The sequence below is a fragment of the Diadema setosum genome, chromosome 20 (assembly GCF_964275005.1).
Source record: "Diadema setosum chromosome 20, eeDiaSeto1, whole genome shotgun sequence".
In the NCBI taxonomy this organism is placed as follows: Eukaryota; Metazoa; Echinodermata; class Echinoidea; order Diadematoida; family Diadematidae; genus Diadema; species Diadema setosum.
This window is the reverse complement of record NC_092704.1, coordinates 34908678-34928675: the sequence shown is the minus strand read 5'-3', so window position 1 is coordinate 34928675 and position 19998 is coordinate 34908678. Positions and strand designations below refer to the sequence as shown.

General features: G+C 37.8%; 1 protein-coding gene across 1 annotated transcript in view; it reads right to left on the bottom strand.

Annotated features, from left to right (window-relative positions):
- Nucleotides 1-19673, bottom strand: part of LOC140243638 (sodium-coupled monocarboxylate transporter 1-like) — a 42732-nt gene extending 23059 nt beyond the window's left edge. The window contains exons 1-11 of the mRNA XM_072323303.1: nt 19314-19673; nt 18745-18810; nt 18248-18299; nt 17650-17717; nt 14733-14887; nt 13781-13921; nt 12474-12603; nt 11772-11860; nt 10617-10729; nt 1129-1199; nt 695-781 (exon numbers count right to left, since the gene is read on the bottom strand). Coding sequence (XP_072179404.1) covers nt 695-781; nt 1129-1199; nt 10617-10729; nt 11772-11860; nt 12474-12603; nt 13781-13921; nt 14733-14887; nt 17650-17717; nt 18248-18299; nt 18745-18810; nt 19314-19673 — 1332 coding nt within the window. The remainder of the gene's footprint in view (nt 1-694; nt 782-1128; nt 1200-10616; nt 10730-11771; nt 11861-12473; nt 12604-13780; nt 13922-14732; nt 14888-17649; nt 17718-18247; nt 18300-18744; nt 18811-19313) is intronic.
- Nucleotides 19674-19998: the final 325 nt, after the last annotated feature.

The following is a 19998-nucleotide window of genomic DNA, read 5'->3' as shown; positions in this document are numbered from 1 at the left end:
GAGATGTGCAACAATAAAATCAAATCAAATCTAATTTCACACAGTCTTTAATGAAAGTGATGAAAATGAGACTTCAACAGGATTCAAGAAAGACTGAACGAAAAAATACGTGCCGCACGTCATTCACTTATGGCATCAATATTTCATAGCTGTATCAAAATGCTGAACACTGAAAATGTACAAATCATTGTGTGTAAAGGCCCTACACAAAGCATAACATTCAAGCATTTAAACCTATCAATGAAAGTTTGCTTTCTCAGAACTTTATGATGTACACGTTCATTTGAAACTATATATATATATATATATGTATATATATATATATATATATATATATATATATATATATATACATATATATATATAAATTTACATTGGCTTTCCATTCATTACAATTACTTCTACTTTCATTTTCCAGTCAACCAACGTGCACTCAGATCGTTTGTAATTTTTCTTATATTATGTACGCCTGTTTTATGTTCTGTGGGGAAAAATTGAATTTAATTAAAATGAAATTATAATCAAACTGAAATTTGAATGACACTGTTTGTTAACAATGCTTTGGGTAGTAATGATGACAAAGAAGACGTTATCCTCCAGACAATTCGGGAGTTTTGACTTGAGACATGACGGGAATGAACTTTGGATGTTTATCCGCACTTCTGACATACACTGATCTACAAAATCTTCTCACCTTCGGGTTGCTCCGATGAAAGAATATACCCAGCGTAAAGACACCAAGAGTTACTCCACCGATTACTCCAAACACAGTTACTGTCAACTGAAACACATTAAGAGATAACACATACGTTTCAAATTCCACACACATAATACGTATGGCAAAGAAATCAATGTAGCACACAGAGTCAATTAATACCGAAACAAAAATGAAAATTACGTAAGTACAGAGCGTTATCATTATTATCATTTTCATAAATCTTGCTGCCATATTCGAAGGATGTCATGGCCGAATACTATTGCTTTGGTTCCGTTTGGTGTGCTGATGAAAAGTGAAATTAGTTATTGGTATTCACTCCCCAATCGCTTTAAGGTTGAAATAAAGTCTTCCAAATTAAATATCCATTAATGAGAAAAATAAAATTGCAAATTGCAAAATTTTGTCCTTACAGGCAAGATACTCTGTCGAAGCGCTGCGGCGAGAAAGGCAAAACCGAGAATAACAAATCCATAGAGAATGCCTGCAATGTGTGACATTTGAAATGAGAGAGTGAGAGATAAAAAGAAAAGACGGAAAATGATGGAGAAAGATTGAGAGACAGAAGGTGGATGAAGAGACAGAAAACGGTAATTGAATTGATTTAGTAATAACTAAATTGGAATTTAGTTATTTCTGATGAGAGCCCCTTCATTTCATCAAACGAGACAATTCTTAACAAAGTCTTTTCCACCAGTGGGGTGTGGCTATGTTGACCAAACTCATATAATCCTTGGGCTGACGACAATTTTACAGAATTAGCTGCTATAATTATCAGATTAATAGTGATAGACAATGAGAAGGCATTTCCCCCCCCCCCCAAAAAAAAAAAAAAAAAAAAACACCCGAAAACACAAAGTGATTACAAGCTGAATACTATCGGACTGCCAGTGTGCTAACGGTGGCCAATAATGTACCCTCTGTTATTTCTTCTTCTTTTTTTTCTTTTTTTTTTTTGCCGCACAGATACAAAATGTATTGAATTGAGTGATGTTATCCAGGTGCATATTATATATATATATATATATTTAAGAATGTATCTCAGCTTTTCGAAGCATCTAAACTTACATCAAATTGCATCAATTAATCAGTACTGGTCGATAAGTTCGAAGACAACTTGAACATGTAAGTTTTTAGCTATCATGACTATCTAATTGCCGACAACTTGTGAATGGGTTGGAAAAATAAAGTCAACATGTTCAACGATTAAATTCAATTCAGTTCAATTCAAATTCGGTGATACAAGATTGACACAAGAATATCCGCGATAAAACTTTAAATTCTAGATTTAAATCTAATTTCAGAAGCTAAATCACTTTGTCTCCTCACCTTAGCTTGGATCTATACAAGCTGTAAAGTAACAGGCAGGCAAATACAAACCAATGTACAACATTAGCCGACTAGCATCTAAAACATATTGCTCTGTCGGCAAATACCATGTGTGTAGAAAGTGTATGATATCTGTATTCGTAAGTCGACGGTCTCGACAAAGTGGTTGCTTTGTAAAGTAAAAGAAGTGGAAGCAGAAACATGCAGCCAGTATAACAAGACTGTCCTCGCGACAGATATAATAATGTCTGCTTTCAGCTCTACTTCATTTCGTGTGTGTTCAAACATAGCCCGCTGTAAATACCAGGACAAGTAACACTTGAATGCACATTGTTATCCATGAATACGTACTCCCTTCGCGTTTTATAAGAAGCCCATCCAGTGCCAACGCTCAGGCGACTGTCGACAGTTCGGTGAAAATGAATCGTGGCGCTTATTCTGTCTCATGTCAACTATGGCACGATCATCGGGACGCGCCAGTCTTCGCTGCTTGATCATCGTCCTTCTCATTTTCCTGAGGACATGCCTCGAATCGGGTATCGTGAAGACCGTAACAAGTTGTTTCCCCGATATTTCATGGAGTCTTGACTCTTCCGCGACGGATTTTTGGATCGTGTTAGGGGTTTTCGGCGCTTTCACCTATTGCTCAGGTAGGTTACATGGCAACATCTCCTGATCACAGGCCCCACCAATGTGTTTTACACTCTTTAGATATAGATCAGTCTCCGTATTCATTTACCAGAACCCTGTTGCATTAAAGCTATGGTAACTTAGCAATTCATGGTCATTCTGCAATCAATGGTAACTACCATAGCAATGCTATTCCATAGCCCATGTCAACGCCCAAAAATCACTGATGATTACCATTGATTGCAGAGTTAGAGTTACTATAGTTTTTATGCAACATGACCCTGCTTGAAAGAGCCACATTATATAAAAAAACGAAAACAAGCAAACAAACAAAAAGTAAGCAGACCGAACAACATATTTAGTGTGGGCTTTGACGCAAGCAAGCGGATATAATGATGATAAACTCCTAGACGTAAGTCAAGCGGATAAACAAAATCACGACAAAGCAGGCCTCTGTAGAACTATCGATAGAGATATCACATTTTATGTTTGCCCCAGTATGTGATACGTGCTCACATAGCCGTGCGAGTGGGGAACCGGAGGAAGAGAAAACACACACGAGCCCCTATAAAAATGTTTCATTCTCCAGACCTAGAGGAGCTGTAGCCGTGTTCCTTGATTTAAAATGTCGATATGTATTGGCATGACGTATTATGATATATCATAAATCAAAGAGTAGCTTTATTTTCCTAGTGAATTAAATGAATATATATATATATATATATATATATATATATATATATGTATATATATATATATATATATATATTTCTCAAGTGTTATATCAACACTTGAGAAAGGACCAATCGCTCGAAAAGTTTTGTGCCGAAAAAAATTGTTGGTGAATACAGCATGAACTTGGTTTCAGTTTTATTTTTGATGATATTATCACACCAACACGTGCACAACTTACTCTCTCGCTCTCTCTCTCTCTCTCTCTCTCTCTTCATATATATATATATATATATATATATATATATATATATATATATATATATATTCTTTTTGTGGGGGCTGTTCTTGATAATCTTATTTTTGAAACACAAGTTTTCATGTTCTTGCATTTATTACTGCATTTCACAACGTTTAGCAGAATAAAGACAGAAACTGTTTAGATACAGAAAACGATCTCAGCTGCCCCTTTGTTACAAGACTTGGATTACACGCTAGAGAGTATTTCAATATTCTCCTACCGCTCTACTCCTCTCTACTTACAAATAATTCATATTCAAAAGTTTCATACTATATCCGAGCTGTTAAATGTGATGGTTGGATATTTTGCCAAATAGCGTTTCCTGATTAGCGGAAACTGAGAGGCAAATACTAGTATAAGGTTCTTTCTCGGATGAACCCAAGCTAGAACCATCAATTTTCTCTATATCTGGTACCGGTACCCTGCTTGATCTACACTGGGAGCCTTTCTTGACTATATAATGCCTGGAGTAGGAGACTTCTTGGACCTACTGCATCTTTTCCTTAAATATTGCTCTCATTCATCATGTAACCACGTATCATTTTTTTTTTCCCCGGGGGGGGGGGGGGGAGGGGAATGGGGTATATATTTTTTCTACATTATGCATGATATATAAAACAAGAACCAGAATAGACAAGTACTAAAAACTGTGGGTGTTTTCTTCGACTCCCCTGTTAAAATCTAAGGTCTGTGGATGAGCAGTAAATGATATATATTGCCACCATGGTTAGACTTGCCATACTTGGCTGAGAAGAAATGGAGAAATGAGAAATTTGAAGTTCCTGCATATTCCCAAGCATGTTCATGTATGTCTGTCAAATGATGAACAATGTAGAATTTAACAATTCTATTCTCTTTAATAAAGGGATGGTATAGTATTGATCGAGATGAGGATTCAGCTTTTACCTTTTTGCGAGATATAGAAACCACTTTATCAAATGTTCAAAAACATTACATTCTAAGATGAAATTCAAAGTTCATGTGATTAAAAAAATTCGGTTTTGAAATGGCTGCTGAAGTGTCAAAAACAACAACAAAACAGTAAAACAAAGAGATCCTAATAAAAGGCGGCTCCCACCATTTATTAGGATCGCTTTGTTTAGATATCTCAGCTATTATAAAATTAATTTTCGTCAAATAAATTTTGATTTGTTCTTTCACATTTCATAAGAGACTTCTCACGATCTTAAAAACAAAAACAAAAAAAAAAAAATCATTATCAAAAACGTCTTAAACCTGACATTGCCTGAAACCCCACCTCAACCGAAACTATACCATAAGTACACCACGAGTTTTCTCGTTTATTCATTGCTTTCTTCGTTTCAGCGCTTGTCTTTGGCGTCGCGTACCGCTGTTTAGACCCGCCCCACAATGGCCTGATGTTGGTAGCTGGCTCATTCTTCTCGTCTGCTGGTATCATTATGGCCAGCTTTGCCTTGGATACTGATGGATTTGCTGTTAGTCTCGCGGTATCAGGTGAGTAGGCTTACTTAGCTATGTTTCCTTTTACAAAACAAGAGTTTGGATAAAATTAATGATTCTTTGCATGGATTATTTTTAATTGCTATTGGTAGACCTAATTGCCCATCAATCAGGTCAATAAGCATCGATTCTGTTGCCTCCTGTATATTGTAATACCCCACAGGGTGGATGCATGACGAACTTTCGCAAGTAATTCTGCGATGAATATAAAGTGAAATGAAATAAACAGGGCGGTGGATGATTCATTCGGATTGAACACAAAATAGGAAAGTTTTGGGATTTTGGGCCATCTTCAATTCTATCGAGGTGAAAATGTAAGTAATCTACAAAGGTATATAACAGATTTCAAAATAACTGCCTTGGTCGTTTGACCAAATGTGTACCTACCTACACACACACCACACACACACACACACCCATTAATAATTTTTGGTCTGGTCCAGTGCGATTTGAAAGTGCTAACGTTCCCCGTCTTGTTGAGTAATAGAAATGATTTTAAGGAAATAATCGCAGAAAAAAAAAAATCTTTCCTTTCCTGCATTCAAAACACGTTTTTATTTCTTTGAGTACATGACATTCTTCCCCCTTGAAGTTAAACGTATTCCTTTTCAAAACATGTCAGAAGTCAAATCATTATAGGTGTTCGTCCGTTGTTACGTGCTCGATCTGTATTACAATAAAACGAAGCTAAGAAGAAACCAGCCTTAGATTTAAATACCTCATTATCAAATGAATTAACGAAATTGGAAGGGCTTTTATATTCCTGTCCGGCGATCCCATCGTTCTGATCTGAACGCACAAACTTGGAATTAGAAGCTCAAACACAAAATTGAACGCTTACATTTGTATTTCAACTTGTGACCACTGATTTGGGTGCCTAAAGACTAATTTGACAGCATTAAACGTGAAATCATTTGGCCACAGTCACTTCACCGGTCCAAAAATACGAATTTGAATGCACATAAAATGAAAATGAACAATTTCACGAAAGGGGCCAAGAAAACGTATATTAGGTCAATGTAGCGAGTTACGGTATGGAAACATTTACTCTCATTGTAAAACGAATTCTTTTCATTCGAGAAGTCCCATTATGTAACATTTCCTTGAGGCCCTCAACACCATTGTAATACGCAACACGTGTGCCCTCATCCGTGACCAAACTCGAATTGTGCTTTGCAACGCTTCACACAGAAACGATGAAAAAAGCTATAATCTACCTTAATGGCCGACTGGCTTTCAGATTTCTCGCAATTATCGTGGCAAATAAACCTACGCAAGCTCACTTCAGGGCAGGGAGGTGGTCACCTCCCTGTTAAGGGCTAGCTAGCTGTTCTCAAACCATCCGATGTATATAATTTCTTTAGCTGGAACGGGATATGTCGACCTACGTGTAGATGCTTACTTGTAAATCTCTGGATGATATTTTCACTCTTGTGATTTGAACAAGAAATCAGCAAAAACAACCAGGTGAAGGTAATTAGGTAGATTGTAATCCCGATGTAGATCACGCTTTATGAAGAATTAAATCATTATTATCGTGAAGAATGTCGTAAATCGCAAGAGTTGTTCATCCATGGCATTTACCTGAAGAGTCTGCCGCCATTTTGGTGTGGCTTTCTAACTCGAGTGAAAGAAGAACACCCACACATTAATGGCAGATCAGACAGACAGAACGAAATAGTTTAAACCCTAAAATTAAAAGGTCAACATGAAGCCGTATGAAGGCATCGGCAGGCCATCCTGGGTGTTGTGTCAACAAATATAAATTCTGTAATTCTTTGTAACTCACTACCTTCTCTCATCAATGGCGTAGGCAGACAATGTTTATGCGATTCAATTCAAATTTTATTTCATTTTTCGAAAAAAACAAACAAAGACATTTCATTTTCTTTGGTAACAGGGAATACAGTTTCATGGGCAGAACGAAGTAAACTGAGATGGGAAAAAATAATTGTGGAACCTTGTAGTAATTATAGGTTCTCATGAAAACTTAATTGATCAAAATGAAATAACAATACGAAAAAATTGAATTTTGGACCCACTAGAAAGTCAAAGCTTGTAGAATGTTGGCCCCTTAGGTACAGAATGTCAGTAGAAAATAAGTTAATGCACAAAGGGAAAAAAGGTCTGAAAAAAAAAAAGAACAGGAAAAATGCAACGGTCCAAAATTTCAAACTCATTTGCAAAGACAAAATCGGTAAAATGACGGACTGAATGAACGTGCACTGGATGCAAGAACGTTAAACTTTTTCCTTTCTGTCAGTTTCTTTTTGTTTGTTTGCATGTGTCTGTGTGTATGTTTGTGCTTGTGTTTTTGGGAAAGAAATGAGATTCCTGCGAGAACATATATGCACAACAGAACTGAATAGGCGATGTAAAATTTTCCTTCCCATCATACTTTTCTGGAATGTTACACACTTCTATGTTTTCTTTGTTCTGTTTCCAGGATTAGGACTCGGCATGTTCACCGTTCCCTCCATACTAGAACTGAGCGACGAGGCCGGATCCTATTTCGGGCCTCTCCTCTCATTGGCCCTTTATGGTTATCCAGTTGGCACGTTCATCGTTCCAAAACTGGAATTCTTGATGATTCCTGCCTACAGCTGGAGAGGTGTTTTGTTAATTTTTGGTGGATTAATGTGTAACATGATTCCACTTGCGCTTCTGATTGTCCTACGTGAAACTCAGGATTCTGTTGTCACCGCCACGGCAGAGGTATCCCAAGCTAGGGAGACTTTAAGCAAGGGTAGGCCTAGGGTTATGGGTAAAACACGCGCGGCAGGCCGAAGAGCTGACACACGGAGGAAGAGGCTGGGGAAGACCGACACAGCGAGCTGTATTGTCATGACAACGGAGAGCACGGATGATACGGTTTCTACGTCGGAGGACAGCTCCGATGAAAAGACGGAACTGATATCTGGTCGCAAAAGTACATCTGAAGATTCATCGTCATCCAAGAAGATAGATACAAGGAAAAAACGCTCACCACTAGCCAAAAAAAGCCACTACCCTCGCCATGACCAAAAATCCGATAATCTCCATGATGTAGAATGCCTAGCTTCCACGAATTCGAATGACAAATATAGAACTACTGACACTGAACATGCCAAAGATTTATCCCATCATAAAACCCTAAAGGACTCACTAACGGATGTGCCGCAGGAATATAAATGTTTTCAACTCTTGCAAACGTGCCTGCATGCTTCATTGCACACGCATTCCTATTTGACCGTCTTCATAATTGCGACATTCTTTTATGGAATGGTATTTGGTGGATGGTACTCGTTCCTTATACCCCGCGCCTTCGAGTATGGCGCTTCTAACTTGCACATCGTCACCCTGAGATGGATAGCTGCTGGTTCCAACCTCCTCGGCCGCGTCGTCATGGCTGTGGTGTCAGATCGGTACAGCGACCGACTCCACATCGTCTTCATCCTTGCGACCATTCTGTCTGCCCTGTCTCTCCTAATTGATGTGATGTTCTATAATATCCCCGTCATGTTTGGAGCCACAGTTATTACCGAGTTCTCCATATCTTCTCGCTCCACACTATGTCTACTCATTCCACGGCAGCTGTCCCGAGACGAACGCTACCACATCGTGGCTGGTCTGCAGGTGTTTTGCTGGGGAGCTGGTACTATGCTTGGTTCATTCATAGCCGGTTAGTTCATCACAAATGTACATGTGCTACATAATACGTGCAGATAACATGTAGCAACTCTTTCCTGACAACTTTGTGATTTCTCTATCTGCAATATCATTACCATATCAGATGCCTTTCGAGGCATACAGAAAATCTTGCATGCTACTTTTTTCATGATCTCTCTTGGGAGAACCATCTTGATCACATGACACTGATGTGTCATTTGCTAAATATCTTTTATCAAATTATTCGAACAGACATACTTATGATTGAATATAAACATATCAATATAAAAAATGTAAACATATGAATATATAAATATATAAACATATGAATATATAAACATATGAACATATAAATGTGAACATTCTCTGCCTTGCAGGATGTGCTATAACATCTAATCTACATGTATAATGGAGAATGGGCAATAACAAAATATGCCTCATGAAAAAACATGTACAAGTTCCGACATCCGCCGCACTTCATAAATGATAGTTTGACGTCACAGTGACGTGATCAAACGCCTATTGTCCCCAGAAATCCGAGTTGGAAGACTTACCTTTGGTGTCGGAATAGATTAACTGGAAATCTATAGTATTATTGCCTCATCAATAGTGAAAAGAAGTTTCCAGTTCAGAAGGAAATGTTTGAATTACTAACCTCTATATAATACAATCTTATGGAAAGAATCTAATTTTCAGGATGCAAAAGGGACACACGAACTTTAAGTTGCTCGTAGTGAAGCAACAATCAAATACAGAAATACGCACGCCCAACGAATGATCAGAGTTTCGATTGTCATTAATTTTTTTCTGTTCTCCTTATGTCTCGTTAAACGCCCCCACAGGCCTGCTGGCAAATATGTTTGGAAGTTTCAACGCATCTTTCACCATGCTGGCGATGGCCGAGGTTCCCACTTTACTCTTAGCAGCTTGGTCCCGCATTCTGTACGCCAGGAGGACTAGTGACGAGTTAGGAAACGACGCATCACGTGGCCACCAAGACTAGCCCGTATAACGGCTTCAACAAGAATATACATGCAGACGTTGACCTGCAGTTGTTTTATCAGTCGTCATAACAAATTAATAGACATAACTCTCATGACCCCACGACATCACGACATTTGTGGCGTTGACTCGAATTCCGACAATAATCATACACAGTCAGGTGTAAGTTTCTTCAATCTGTCTCCCTCTTCAAATTGAAGTTGTTAACATCGCAACTGCTGATCTATAAATTAACGGGCATGTCGGTGAAAAAGAACCAGTGAGACTCGAACCTGTCATCTACTGCTTTCCGGGCAGCGACACTACCACCAGGCTGTCCGTGGTTGCAGGAAGTGACACGCTCGGCTTTCTGAACATGGAACAAATTCCCAAGCTCTGAAATTCCGACATTGTTATGTCAAGTAGTTCAAGGCGGACAAGGCACATTAAATGAGAGAAAGATATTATTGAGAGGGGTGAGGGTTCAGGTGTAAGTTTCGTCATTATTTCTCTCTCTACAAATTTAATTTGTTGAGAACGCAACTGCTGATGTGTAAATTAACAAACATGTCGGAAAAAAGAAACAAGTGGGACTTGAAGCTGTCATCTAAAAGAAAAAAAAATAGTCATGATAATAATTTGTAGAGGGAGACAAATTGAAGAAACTTACAACTGAACCTCCACCCCTCTGAATAATATCTTTCTTTCAATCATACATATTGTCTCGAAATGAAATGTTTAATCGATTTTACAAACATATAGGCCTAAAAGTTAGGGAAAAATGTCATAGTGACACACTGTTGAAGTGTAAAGTGGCCTATCATAACCTATCAATGATAGATAAAAGGCGATACTAACCTACTAACCTCAGTACCATACTATATCGACTGCTGCCCATGCTTGGCCAGAGAGCTTTGATGAAATCCTCTCCTGCTGCAGCTGATAGTGAGTTGATTCCAGACGATAGCGAGCTGGTGATTGAGAGCGTTACGTTTTTATTTTGTGATCAATCATTGCATTACGTTTTTATTTTCCGATCAATCATTGCATCGTCTTACATGACGTTTTGTGGACCCTACACTGTCCTGCATTCCTCCTTGTCATATTACCCACATTTTAAATAATACCACGTGACCTCAAATTGGGTATAACCACGCTAAATGATGAAGGTGAGAGACGAAACAATGTTGGGTAAATATGAAAAGAAATTCTATCTTCGCTATTTACTTTTGACATAAGCTATTTCACCCCCCCCCCCCCAAAAAAAAAAAAAAAAAAAAAAATCCACCAAGTCAAAGAAAATGCCAAAGAATTAAGTCTTTTGTTTTCAATATCTGAGATTGAACGATATTTCTTGTCATGCAATAATTCATGATGAGATGAAAGAATAGATTTTGAGTAAGATGTGATCATAAGTGAAATTAGTCTTGGAACCTTATACGTGTGCTGAATACGCGTGAATACAAGGCTTGATATTTGTTATTTTGTGTTGAGATGAAAGCCATACTGGCAATAGCGTTCAACAATAGGTTGCATCCCTCCAACATTCAAGTTAGCTGGGTGGGCTTAAAATCGTCCTATGATAGTACCAGAAACAATCACCCTGTCAATACATACAGCCTGGGCATTCTGTTAAGCCCGAGTGAATTCTTCGTCTTCCTACAATTACCAAACTTACAGAAATAAATCTTTGAACAAACCGCACTCCATTGTGTTCTTGCACTGTGCATGTTGAATGTATATATATATATATATATATCTATATATATATATATATATATATGTATATAATTGATACATATTATTATCTCATAATTAACCTACATACCCTCAGATGGGTGCCTATAAACGACGTACGTACATGTACATGTATGTGCTATAATAATACATGTATTTATGTTTATATTTATGTTTATGTTTTCTGCTCAAGTTACTGTATACACACAGTCCATGTCCGAGGACGATTTCGTCTTTGGATCTAGAGAACATTAGCAAACAAAGAGTACAGCTTACCTCATTGATGCGGCTAAGAGGACAGAAACGAACAGTCCAGGCAACCCTGGGTGATCAGCAAACAGGTCCATGACGAAGAAAGGGGCGAGCTGACAATAGAATAGACAAAGTTCAAGCGAGATGCGCATCTACAGTATAGATGATGTGCCTCGGCGAAGAATATAGATATAATCATAATCATGTATGGCTTTGGTATGCGTGTGTGTGTGTGTGTGTGTGTGTGTGTGTGTGAGAGACTGACCAGAAAAAAAGGAAAATCAAGCGTGAAAAGAAACTGCTCATTGGTAGATAAACACGAATAAAGAATACTGTGCATCGACTGTATCAGTGTATAGGAATCGCTTTGTAATAACGCACAACGAGTGAGTGCTATACATACCATTCAAATTGTCCGTACCAGCTTAACTGAGCATACATTAACATCGGCTTCAACTTTTCCATGTTACGAAATTAGTTTTTCATTCACAGATAATAATTCTTTATTCTCACATGCTAATGAGGTGTATCAATGTTATGTCGATCGCACATTTGCAATTATGCTTCATATTGAATTCGTTTGACTGCCAGATATGCGAAGGAACATGCAATTATGGAATGCAACTCAAATCTTATGCAAACTTTTGGTACTTTGAACTTTCCAATTTCTTCAAACATTGCCTATTCTAGCATTTATTTGGCGGCAAACGATCAGTTTGTACACACCTGATCTGGATGGGTGATAGCACCTGCAGAAAGAGGGTCACATCGACTGTAGAAGGCGTAGATCACTAGGCCCAGCATGACACATAGGTTCACCAGAACAATCTTTAGGACCGTAGATATTGCCATAGCTCTGTCGGTAACAAAACAAAACAAAACAGAAAAACAAACCCAAGAAAAATCAAACTGCAAGACTAGGGGGAAGAGAGAAAGAGGCAACCATGATAAAAGAAACTGCATGTATACATTCATAATATCTAATTTACAAAAACTCTCTTTTGGGAGGTAAGCATAATGTTCGTTTCGTGGTCAAGATTGGTAGAACAAAATTAATGGATGAGCTGCTATCCGTTATGATAGGAGACGTCTGTAATGAATGGAGTAAAAATAATGCAGAACTGCGACATATAAGCAGAGGTCAATTACACATGAATATATTCAAAACTTTGTCGGTCTGGCATGGATTTTACCAAACACCATTTGCATTTGAAATAAAACTATTCATTTGGTTTATTAAAAAAAAAGCCTGAAAAGAAGGAGTAAAATTTTCTTAGCACAAAAATGGGAATTTGATCAAAATCGGATAAAAAAGAAAGAAGCTATGACATTTTGAAGTTTTGCAAGTTTTTTTTTTTTTCTTCAGGAAACAGTTCTTGAACAGTCAATATGAATATGCAAATAGTAAAGTCATGATGTCATCGTCTCACAACTTGCCATATAGTTTGTACATAAAATGTTGAAAATACTAGTTCTTGAATCAAATTAAGTTACGCCTCAGTATCAAGTCCTGAAATATCTAACTGATCATTACTTTGAAGTTATTCAACCAGGAAAAAGACCATATTTTACACTTTGGTAATAGAAACATTGAATTTTCGTCTTTTCTGGTACATATCAATGGATAAATGTGAGGTGACGACATCATCAGATCAGTAACTGTACGAGAACGGCTCTTAGTTACTACCTCCTTTCTGATTACATGACTTCCGTAAGTTTTACCTGATTTTATCGAAATTTCACTGTTGTGCTCTTAAGATTTTGTCATTTCCTATCAAACTAATTCATAATTGGACTGGAATTCCTCTTTAACCCTTTCCGGCTGTGTCAGTAGTCAAATATGCCCAAATTTTACACACATACATATGTATGGAAAATAAATGTGACACCCAGAGGGTTAAGAAACAAACTTGCTGGTGTGTCATCTCTCATAAACCAACTCAACCATACCAAGGGGGTACTATCCAAGGCGAGTATAGTACCTCCTGGACCATCCATAACTATATGAAATCACCTCTATATTTTGCTCTTACATTTTGGCCCTCCTTGGCGTAGCTAGACTGAGGTACCTCTGGACGATAGACTGGTTCGTTCCAGTGGTCATCAGCACGATGACGGTCATTCCGGCCACCACTGACCAGACGGTGTGTCGAACGGTGGGGTCAAAGCTTATACTGGTGTACAAACAAAGGACAAAGGAGATGGGTGCATAAAGGTTCAGTAATACCAAGGAGGTGTCATCTGCTTCGTGATACCAATCAAATAGGTTGAAGCACACTTGCGCCACTGACGTAATTCTGCTCCGAAGCAGATCCATGAACACGGTTGTCATATACATCATCTGTCTCTAAAATATTTCTAGATTTTTTTTTTTTCGTAAGAACCATGATTTTGTAGTATAGATATCATTACGCGTTGATTTCATTATGTATATTCCCTTTCACTCGTCTTCCAGCATCCGTATTACCATACGGATTACTAATATATCTGATATAGCGGGCACTCCCTATGACCAAACTACGAGTGGTCTACTACTCCCAACACCTGTTGTTACTCCCTGTTACTCCCTAAAACAAAACAAAACAAAACAAAACACCAGGAACACTAAGAGCAACAGCAGTGACGATTAAAATGCTCATCACATGTAGATTTGTAAATGAGATTGCGAAAAAGAATATATGTGGTGTGGTTGTATACAACAGTGTTTGAGTGTGTAGGAGCTCAAAAAGGAAAGAAAATGAGAGTAGTCGTTTAATGGCGAAATTTACTACATCAATAATATTTATATATTCCTTGACGATAGTTGCGGTACACACATAATCAACCAACAGTCCTTCCTCGTCGCCATTCGTCTTTCTTTAATCGTTTCAACTGAGACTAAGAAAAGTCAAACATATAAATTGCTATATCATTCTTTCAATGCTATCCATTCTTCTGTGATAGATCAAATGCTTAGTGCAGTAAATCGCTAATGGTTCTACTCACATTGCCACTTTGATGCGATCTCCTTGACTGGCGATCCGCCACACCTCTCCCATCCCGCCAACTCGCTGGCATCCCATCACCAAGGCAACCACGATACCAACAAAGATGACCACGCCCTGGAGAACATCCGACCATACTATCGCCTTGATGCCTCCCTGTAGAAAAAAAAAAATCAGAGAAAGAACTTCAATAATGAAAATACATTTTCGTCTCCCAAAAGATGCAAATGCTCTGAATAAATCGTGACTGATACTGCTATTTGTATAAGACAATTTGCATAATCATCTTCTTACTTTGACAGGCAAATGAGGTAAAGCATGTGTATGAGATCTATTATTCCGTTTTAGTTTCACATGCAAACGAAAATTGCCACCTTCAGTCTTCCGGTTACGATCACATCATACTGCTAGAAAGAACACGGTGTTCCACAGTGTGAAACACAATGTGAAACACGTTGTGAACACAGTGTGAACACATTGTGAATCATCAATTCACACTGTGAAACAAAACATCGCTATGTAAACTCTCTGTGAAAGACCACACCAGTGTGAAATCATCTTCACATTGTTAAATTCGAGCATTTTCACATAGCCGATTATGTGAACACACTGTGAACACTGTGAGACACTGTGCTCTCTCTAGCAGGGCATGATCAACTCTAGAATGGAAAATAAACAAAATTATTTAAGATGAGAACTCCCATGCATATTCAGTCAAAATCACTGGATTATAGCTATCACAAGTCTAAAAATTGGTTAAGTCGAGGGAATGTTATACTCCGAATGGCTATAGATATAAGTTATTTCTGTGGTGTAAATCAAACTTCACGTAAGTAGGAAAATTTTCTTCGGTCCATCTGGGTTCGACTTCGGCGAGGTTGAATGTATTCATATTTCTCTACATGCTCCATTAGGTGCCCATTTGGGGCAGAAAATTGCGTTATTAGGCGGACATCAACATTAAACCCATGTCCTGTTACAGTTTTGACCAGTTACACTGACGGAATCCCTTTACCCACAAACCTCAACTTGTGAGTTGAAGTTCAAGACTTCATAAACTGTAAAACAACAATCGAAGTAACCCCTATAGTCTCTTTTTAAGCCCTTTCCAAGACTTTTAATTTTGAGGTGTGTATATTCGGGGAGGGGGTAAAAATGAGGCAATAGTAGGACATTGTTGGGTTTTTTTTTTATGGCCGATTGTAAACATTCCATTAGAGTACATGTATATCTGTATTATCATAATTTTCCTTCATTTCATCTAAGAAAGTAACGTTTGTACTTTGGTTTAGTTAGAATCACTCTTTCATAAAAGAAATAGATGTGGTGAATAGACCCCCTCTTTGCCGATTCTTAAAAATAATCCAGAAGAATTTATCTGTATTATCATATTTCACTTTCCTTCATTCTGATGTAAGAAAAATTTGTAAAACATCCTGCTTATCATAAAGTAGGACTAAAATGTATGTCCATTTAATAATAATAATAATAATAATAATAATAATAATAATAATAATAATAATAATAAAAATAATAATAATAATAGTGGTTACTTGTATAGCGCACAGGTCCACTTTTCAGTGCTCATGGCGCTTCAAAAATGAAAAATGGACCATGTAGCGTTATAATTTACATCAATCAATTTCGGGAAGGGGTGGTTATGAGCAAGAGTCTATACTGTAAGCACGGTGTAAAGATAATAGATACAACATCACATTATGTTCCTCATGACCACTATACTTGATCTACCGGCCACACCTAAAGACTTTGGATCTGAAATAGACAGGCGTATTTATTCTTAGGCTATTGTGACTTATTTCGGATCCAAAGCCTGTCAGTCGTATAGTCGTGAGGCGTATGGTGTGCGGCGAGCTTAACCCTATAAAGCCCAAGCTATTTTGACCCCTTCCAGGCCCAAGGGGGGGGGGGGGGGCACATTGTGCCCCCCCTATATATATCTTCTTTATTATATGATGTATGACCGTCATATTTGGCACATGGGTAGAGCAACTCATACTCTACAAGACCCAACATTTGAAATTTCCCAAGGTCATCCACTGAGGGCGCTATTAACCAAAATACAAAGAAATACATAGGAAATATGCTAAAATCGTGTTTTTTCTTTTTATTTCTTTATCCCAACTATATATGTTTTTATTTCATATCAATCATTTTCATATTTACCACAAAGGAAAAGCAAGTCAACCTTTACTATTTGTTACTGTTGAAATTTCTCAAGGTCAACATGTGGGGGCGCTATTCAATACAATATAAAGAAATATATGAAACCTATGATGTATTGCTTGGAATGGGTACATATATTGGTATCATATTTCATATTTCCAAAATATTGAAATTTTAAGTTTGCAGATTGATAATATGATTAAGAAATGATATTACAGGCAAAGCTTGTGTGAAGATAACACAAAATAAAAGGGTAGTCTTTGGAAAATGCTGTATTTTCGATTATTTCTATTATGTCTATTGTTTGATGCCTATGTCATATAAAAAATAAAGGAAATAATAAGAAGACCATTTCAGGGTAATTCACAACCATAATAACTTCACATTTTGGTCCTTCAGCAAATTGCAGCCAAGAAAACCCCCATTCCATCCATTATCATATTGTTAATTGAAATTTGAACAGAAAATCATGCAAAATCTGACGAACATGGTTGTCAGTTTACGGTTGCCATGGCAACCAGCAATATCGGATATAGCTAAATTATATATCAAAATGTTCGCAATAAGATTTTAGGAAAAGTCACCAAATTTGGTTGAAATCGAGTAAAAGGTGTAGGAGTGGCAAACGAAAATATGGTAGGGGGGGGGGGCACAATGTGCCCCCCCCCCCTTGGGCTTTATAGGGTTAACGCATTTCAGTTGTCATGGTAATGACCAAGTTTATGCAGACGTACCAATGTTGAATACAAAATTGCCACCAGCCAGACTATTCCAACACTTGCCCAAAGACTAAATCCAGTCACTGTAGTGAAAACAGGAAAGAAAAGAAGATGGAAACGCATTATGATATAATATATCGTTTCGCTTGAACTTGTTATACATGTAACACATCTGAGATATGGAGATCAAATTCAAAAGGTCTATACTACTTGATGTGGAAATAAAAACAGAAATCGAAAAACTTCATGTTGCGTTTATATAGTTCAAATAGTGTCCTGTTGTAAAAGAGATTTCTGATAGATGACACAGACAAAACCAGACGTTATATGCACATTGCGTAGATAGCTAAAAAATTCCACGAATCTAAACATGACAGAATGACCAAAAAATAAGCTTTATCAGTATTTTCTTAATGATTGTGAATATTATATTATCTTGCCATAATGTTCGTGCGAATATATCAGGACACCTATGAGTGTTTGATAATTAAATTCACAACACCCTAACGTGTTCAGGTCAAATAAATTACTTCTATAAGCAGGTTACGCTTCCATCACTCTTATATATCTCTCTCGTCATAGTCATGATAATAATCATATCTTTGTTTCTCACCTGTTTGTACAATCATTGCAGGTGCATATAAGACAACGCCAAGAAAAACCATCTGTCGGGAGAATGAAGATGTTTGTAGGCACGTGTATAACAATGGAACGGAAAATATCTCTAATAGAACTTTATTTTCGGGGAAGCAGCTAAATGGATGATGTAATTTTTTTTTTTGGGGGGGGTGAATTTGAGCATCGTTTATGCACTTGATTTACAGATATTGTCATCAAACTGCCACATCTATAATAAACATAAAGAAAATAGTCTCTTTTAATCTAATAAAGTTAATGATGACGGCGTTTACGGGTCTTATTTCATAAGGGTAAAGTAGACAGTGTCGCCAGTGCTCTAACAACAACAACAACAACAACAACAACAAAAACAACAACAATTTACCCAAACATTGTGGGGTAGGGCCTGGTCATCTGGGTAGAAAATGGCAAAGTGTAAAAATAGGTAAAATGTAAGGCTGAAAGTTAAGACAAACATAAAAGTAAACTTACCATTTGAATGGTAAACAGCAGGCTGCAGAAAACACGAACGGACCTGTTGAAACGCATCTCCAGGTACTGATAGAGATGGGAGGAAACAAAACTAAAGAGTTATGGAATCATCTTACCCATCAGATACTATACCAATTCTCCGTCTTATGGAATCATAGCTAAAGAAAAAGAAAAGAAAAGAAAAGGCTACCCCTTGTTTTGCCGAATGTCTTAACCTGCAAGGATTTTATATTTATGAGTATATTTTGTCTTCGAATGTGATCATGCGACAAAAACGTCGAGGGCTCCTATGGAAATGGCTTGTCAGAAAATTAGGACATTTGACTTGACTTAGTACATACTTCTACAAGAGATCTAACAAAAACAAATACAAAACATAGCAAAACAAACAAAACACACGAACAGGCAGACGAAGGTATAACGTATATATTTGATTTCGTCAAATTATTTGGTAATATGGTGATGAATGGCTATGTAAGTGAAAAACAGGTTTTGAGCGGGGCTACACTTTCAATCCCAAACTCGCTAAAAGCCGAGGACACTTTCGGTATAATCCCTTGTACACTTGCCTCGTATGCACTGACCACACCGAGATCAAAGTAGAGAGGAATGAACAGACGACAGACGAGAATGCCACCGATGACGTAGGCCAGGCTGATCCACCAGAACATGGTATTATACATGTAGACGTCAACGGGCGTGCCGATGATGTTGACTGCCGCTGTGAAAGTCAGCGTCATCGAAATCGACACGGGCACAACGCTCGACTTACGATTGTCGAGGAGGAACCGCTCCGGAGACCTCTGCACGCGTCTTCTCCGACCGTAGCAGGCCGTCGCCACGCCTATAATGAACGCCACAGCGAGCACTAGACAGCAGACAACGTAGTCCCACGCGCCAAATAGTTTCTTGTTTTCGTAGTTCGCCATTATATTTTGATGTACCTTAGCTACCTCAGCTCTAACCAAAGCTACAACATAACATTTACAGTCACCAGTCGATCCTTCTAAAGAATATGGCAAGAAGTATAGTTTCTTTTATCAAGATATCTCGAACGGAATATTTCGAAGCATGATTATACAGCAGCCACAATACGAGACTGAAACTAAACTGAGTTACCTTTGTACCATTTATCTATTAAAGGTCAACATTCGAAGAAAGCTACAAGCGGCCTTTTGGTTCTCGTCCGCCAGACACGGAGAAAATACATTACGAAATACGCACACACCGACACACAAGGCAGAAATACAAACA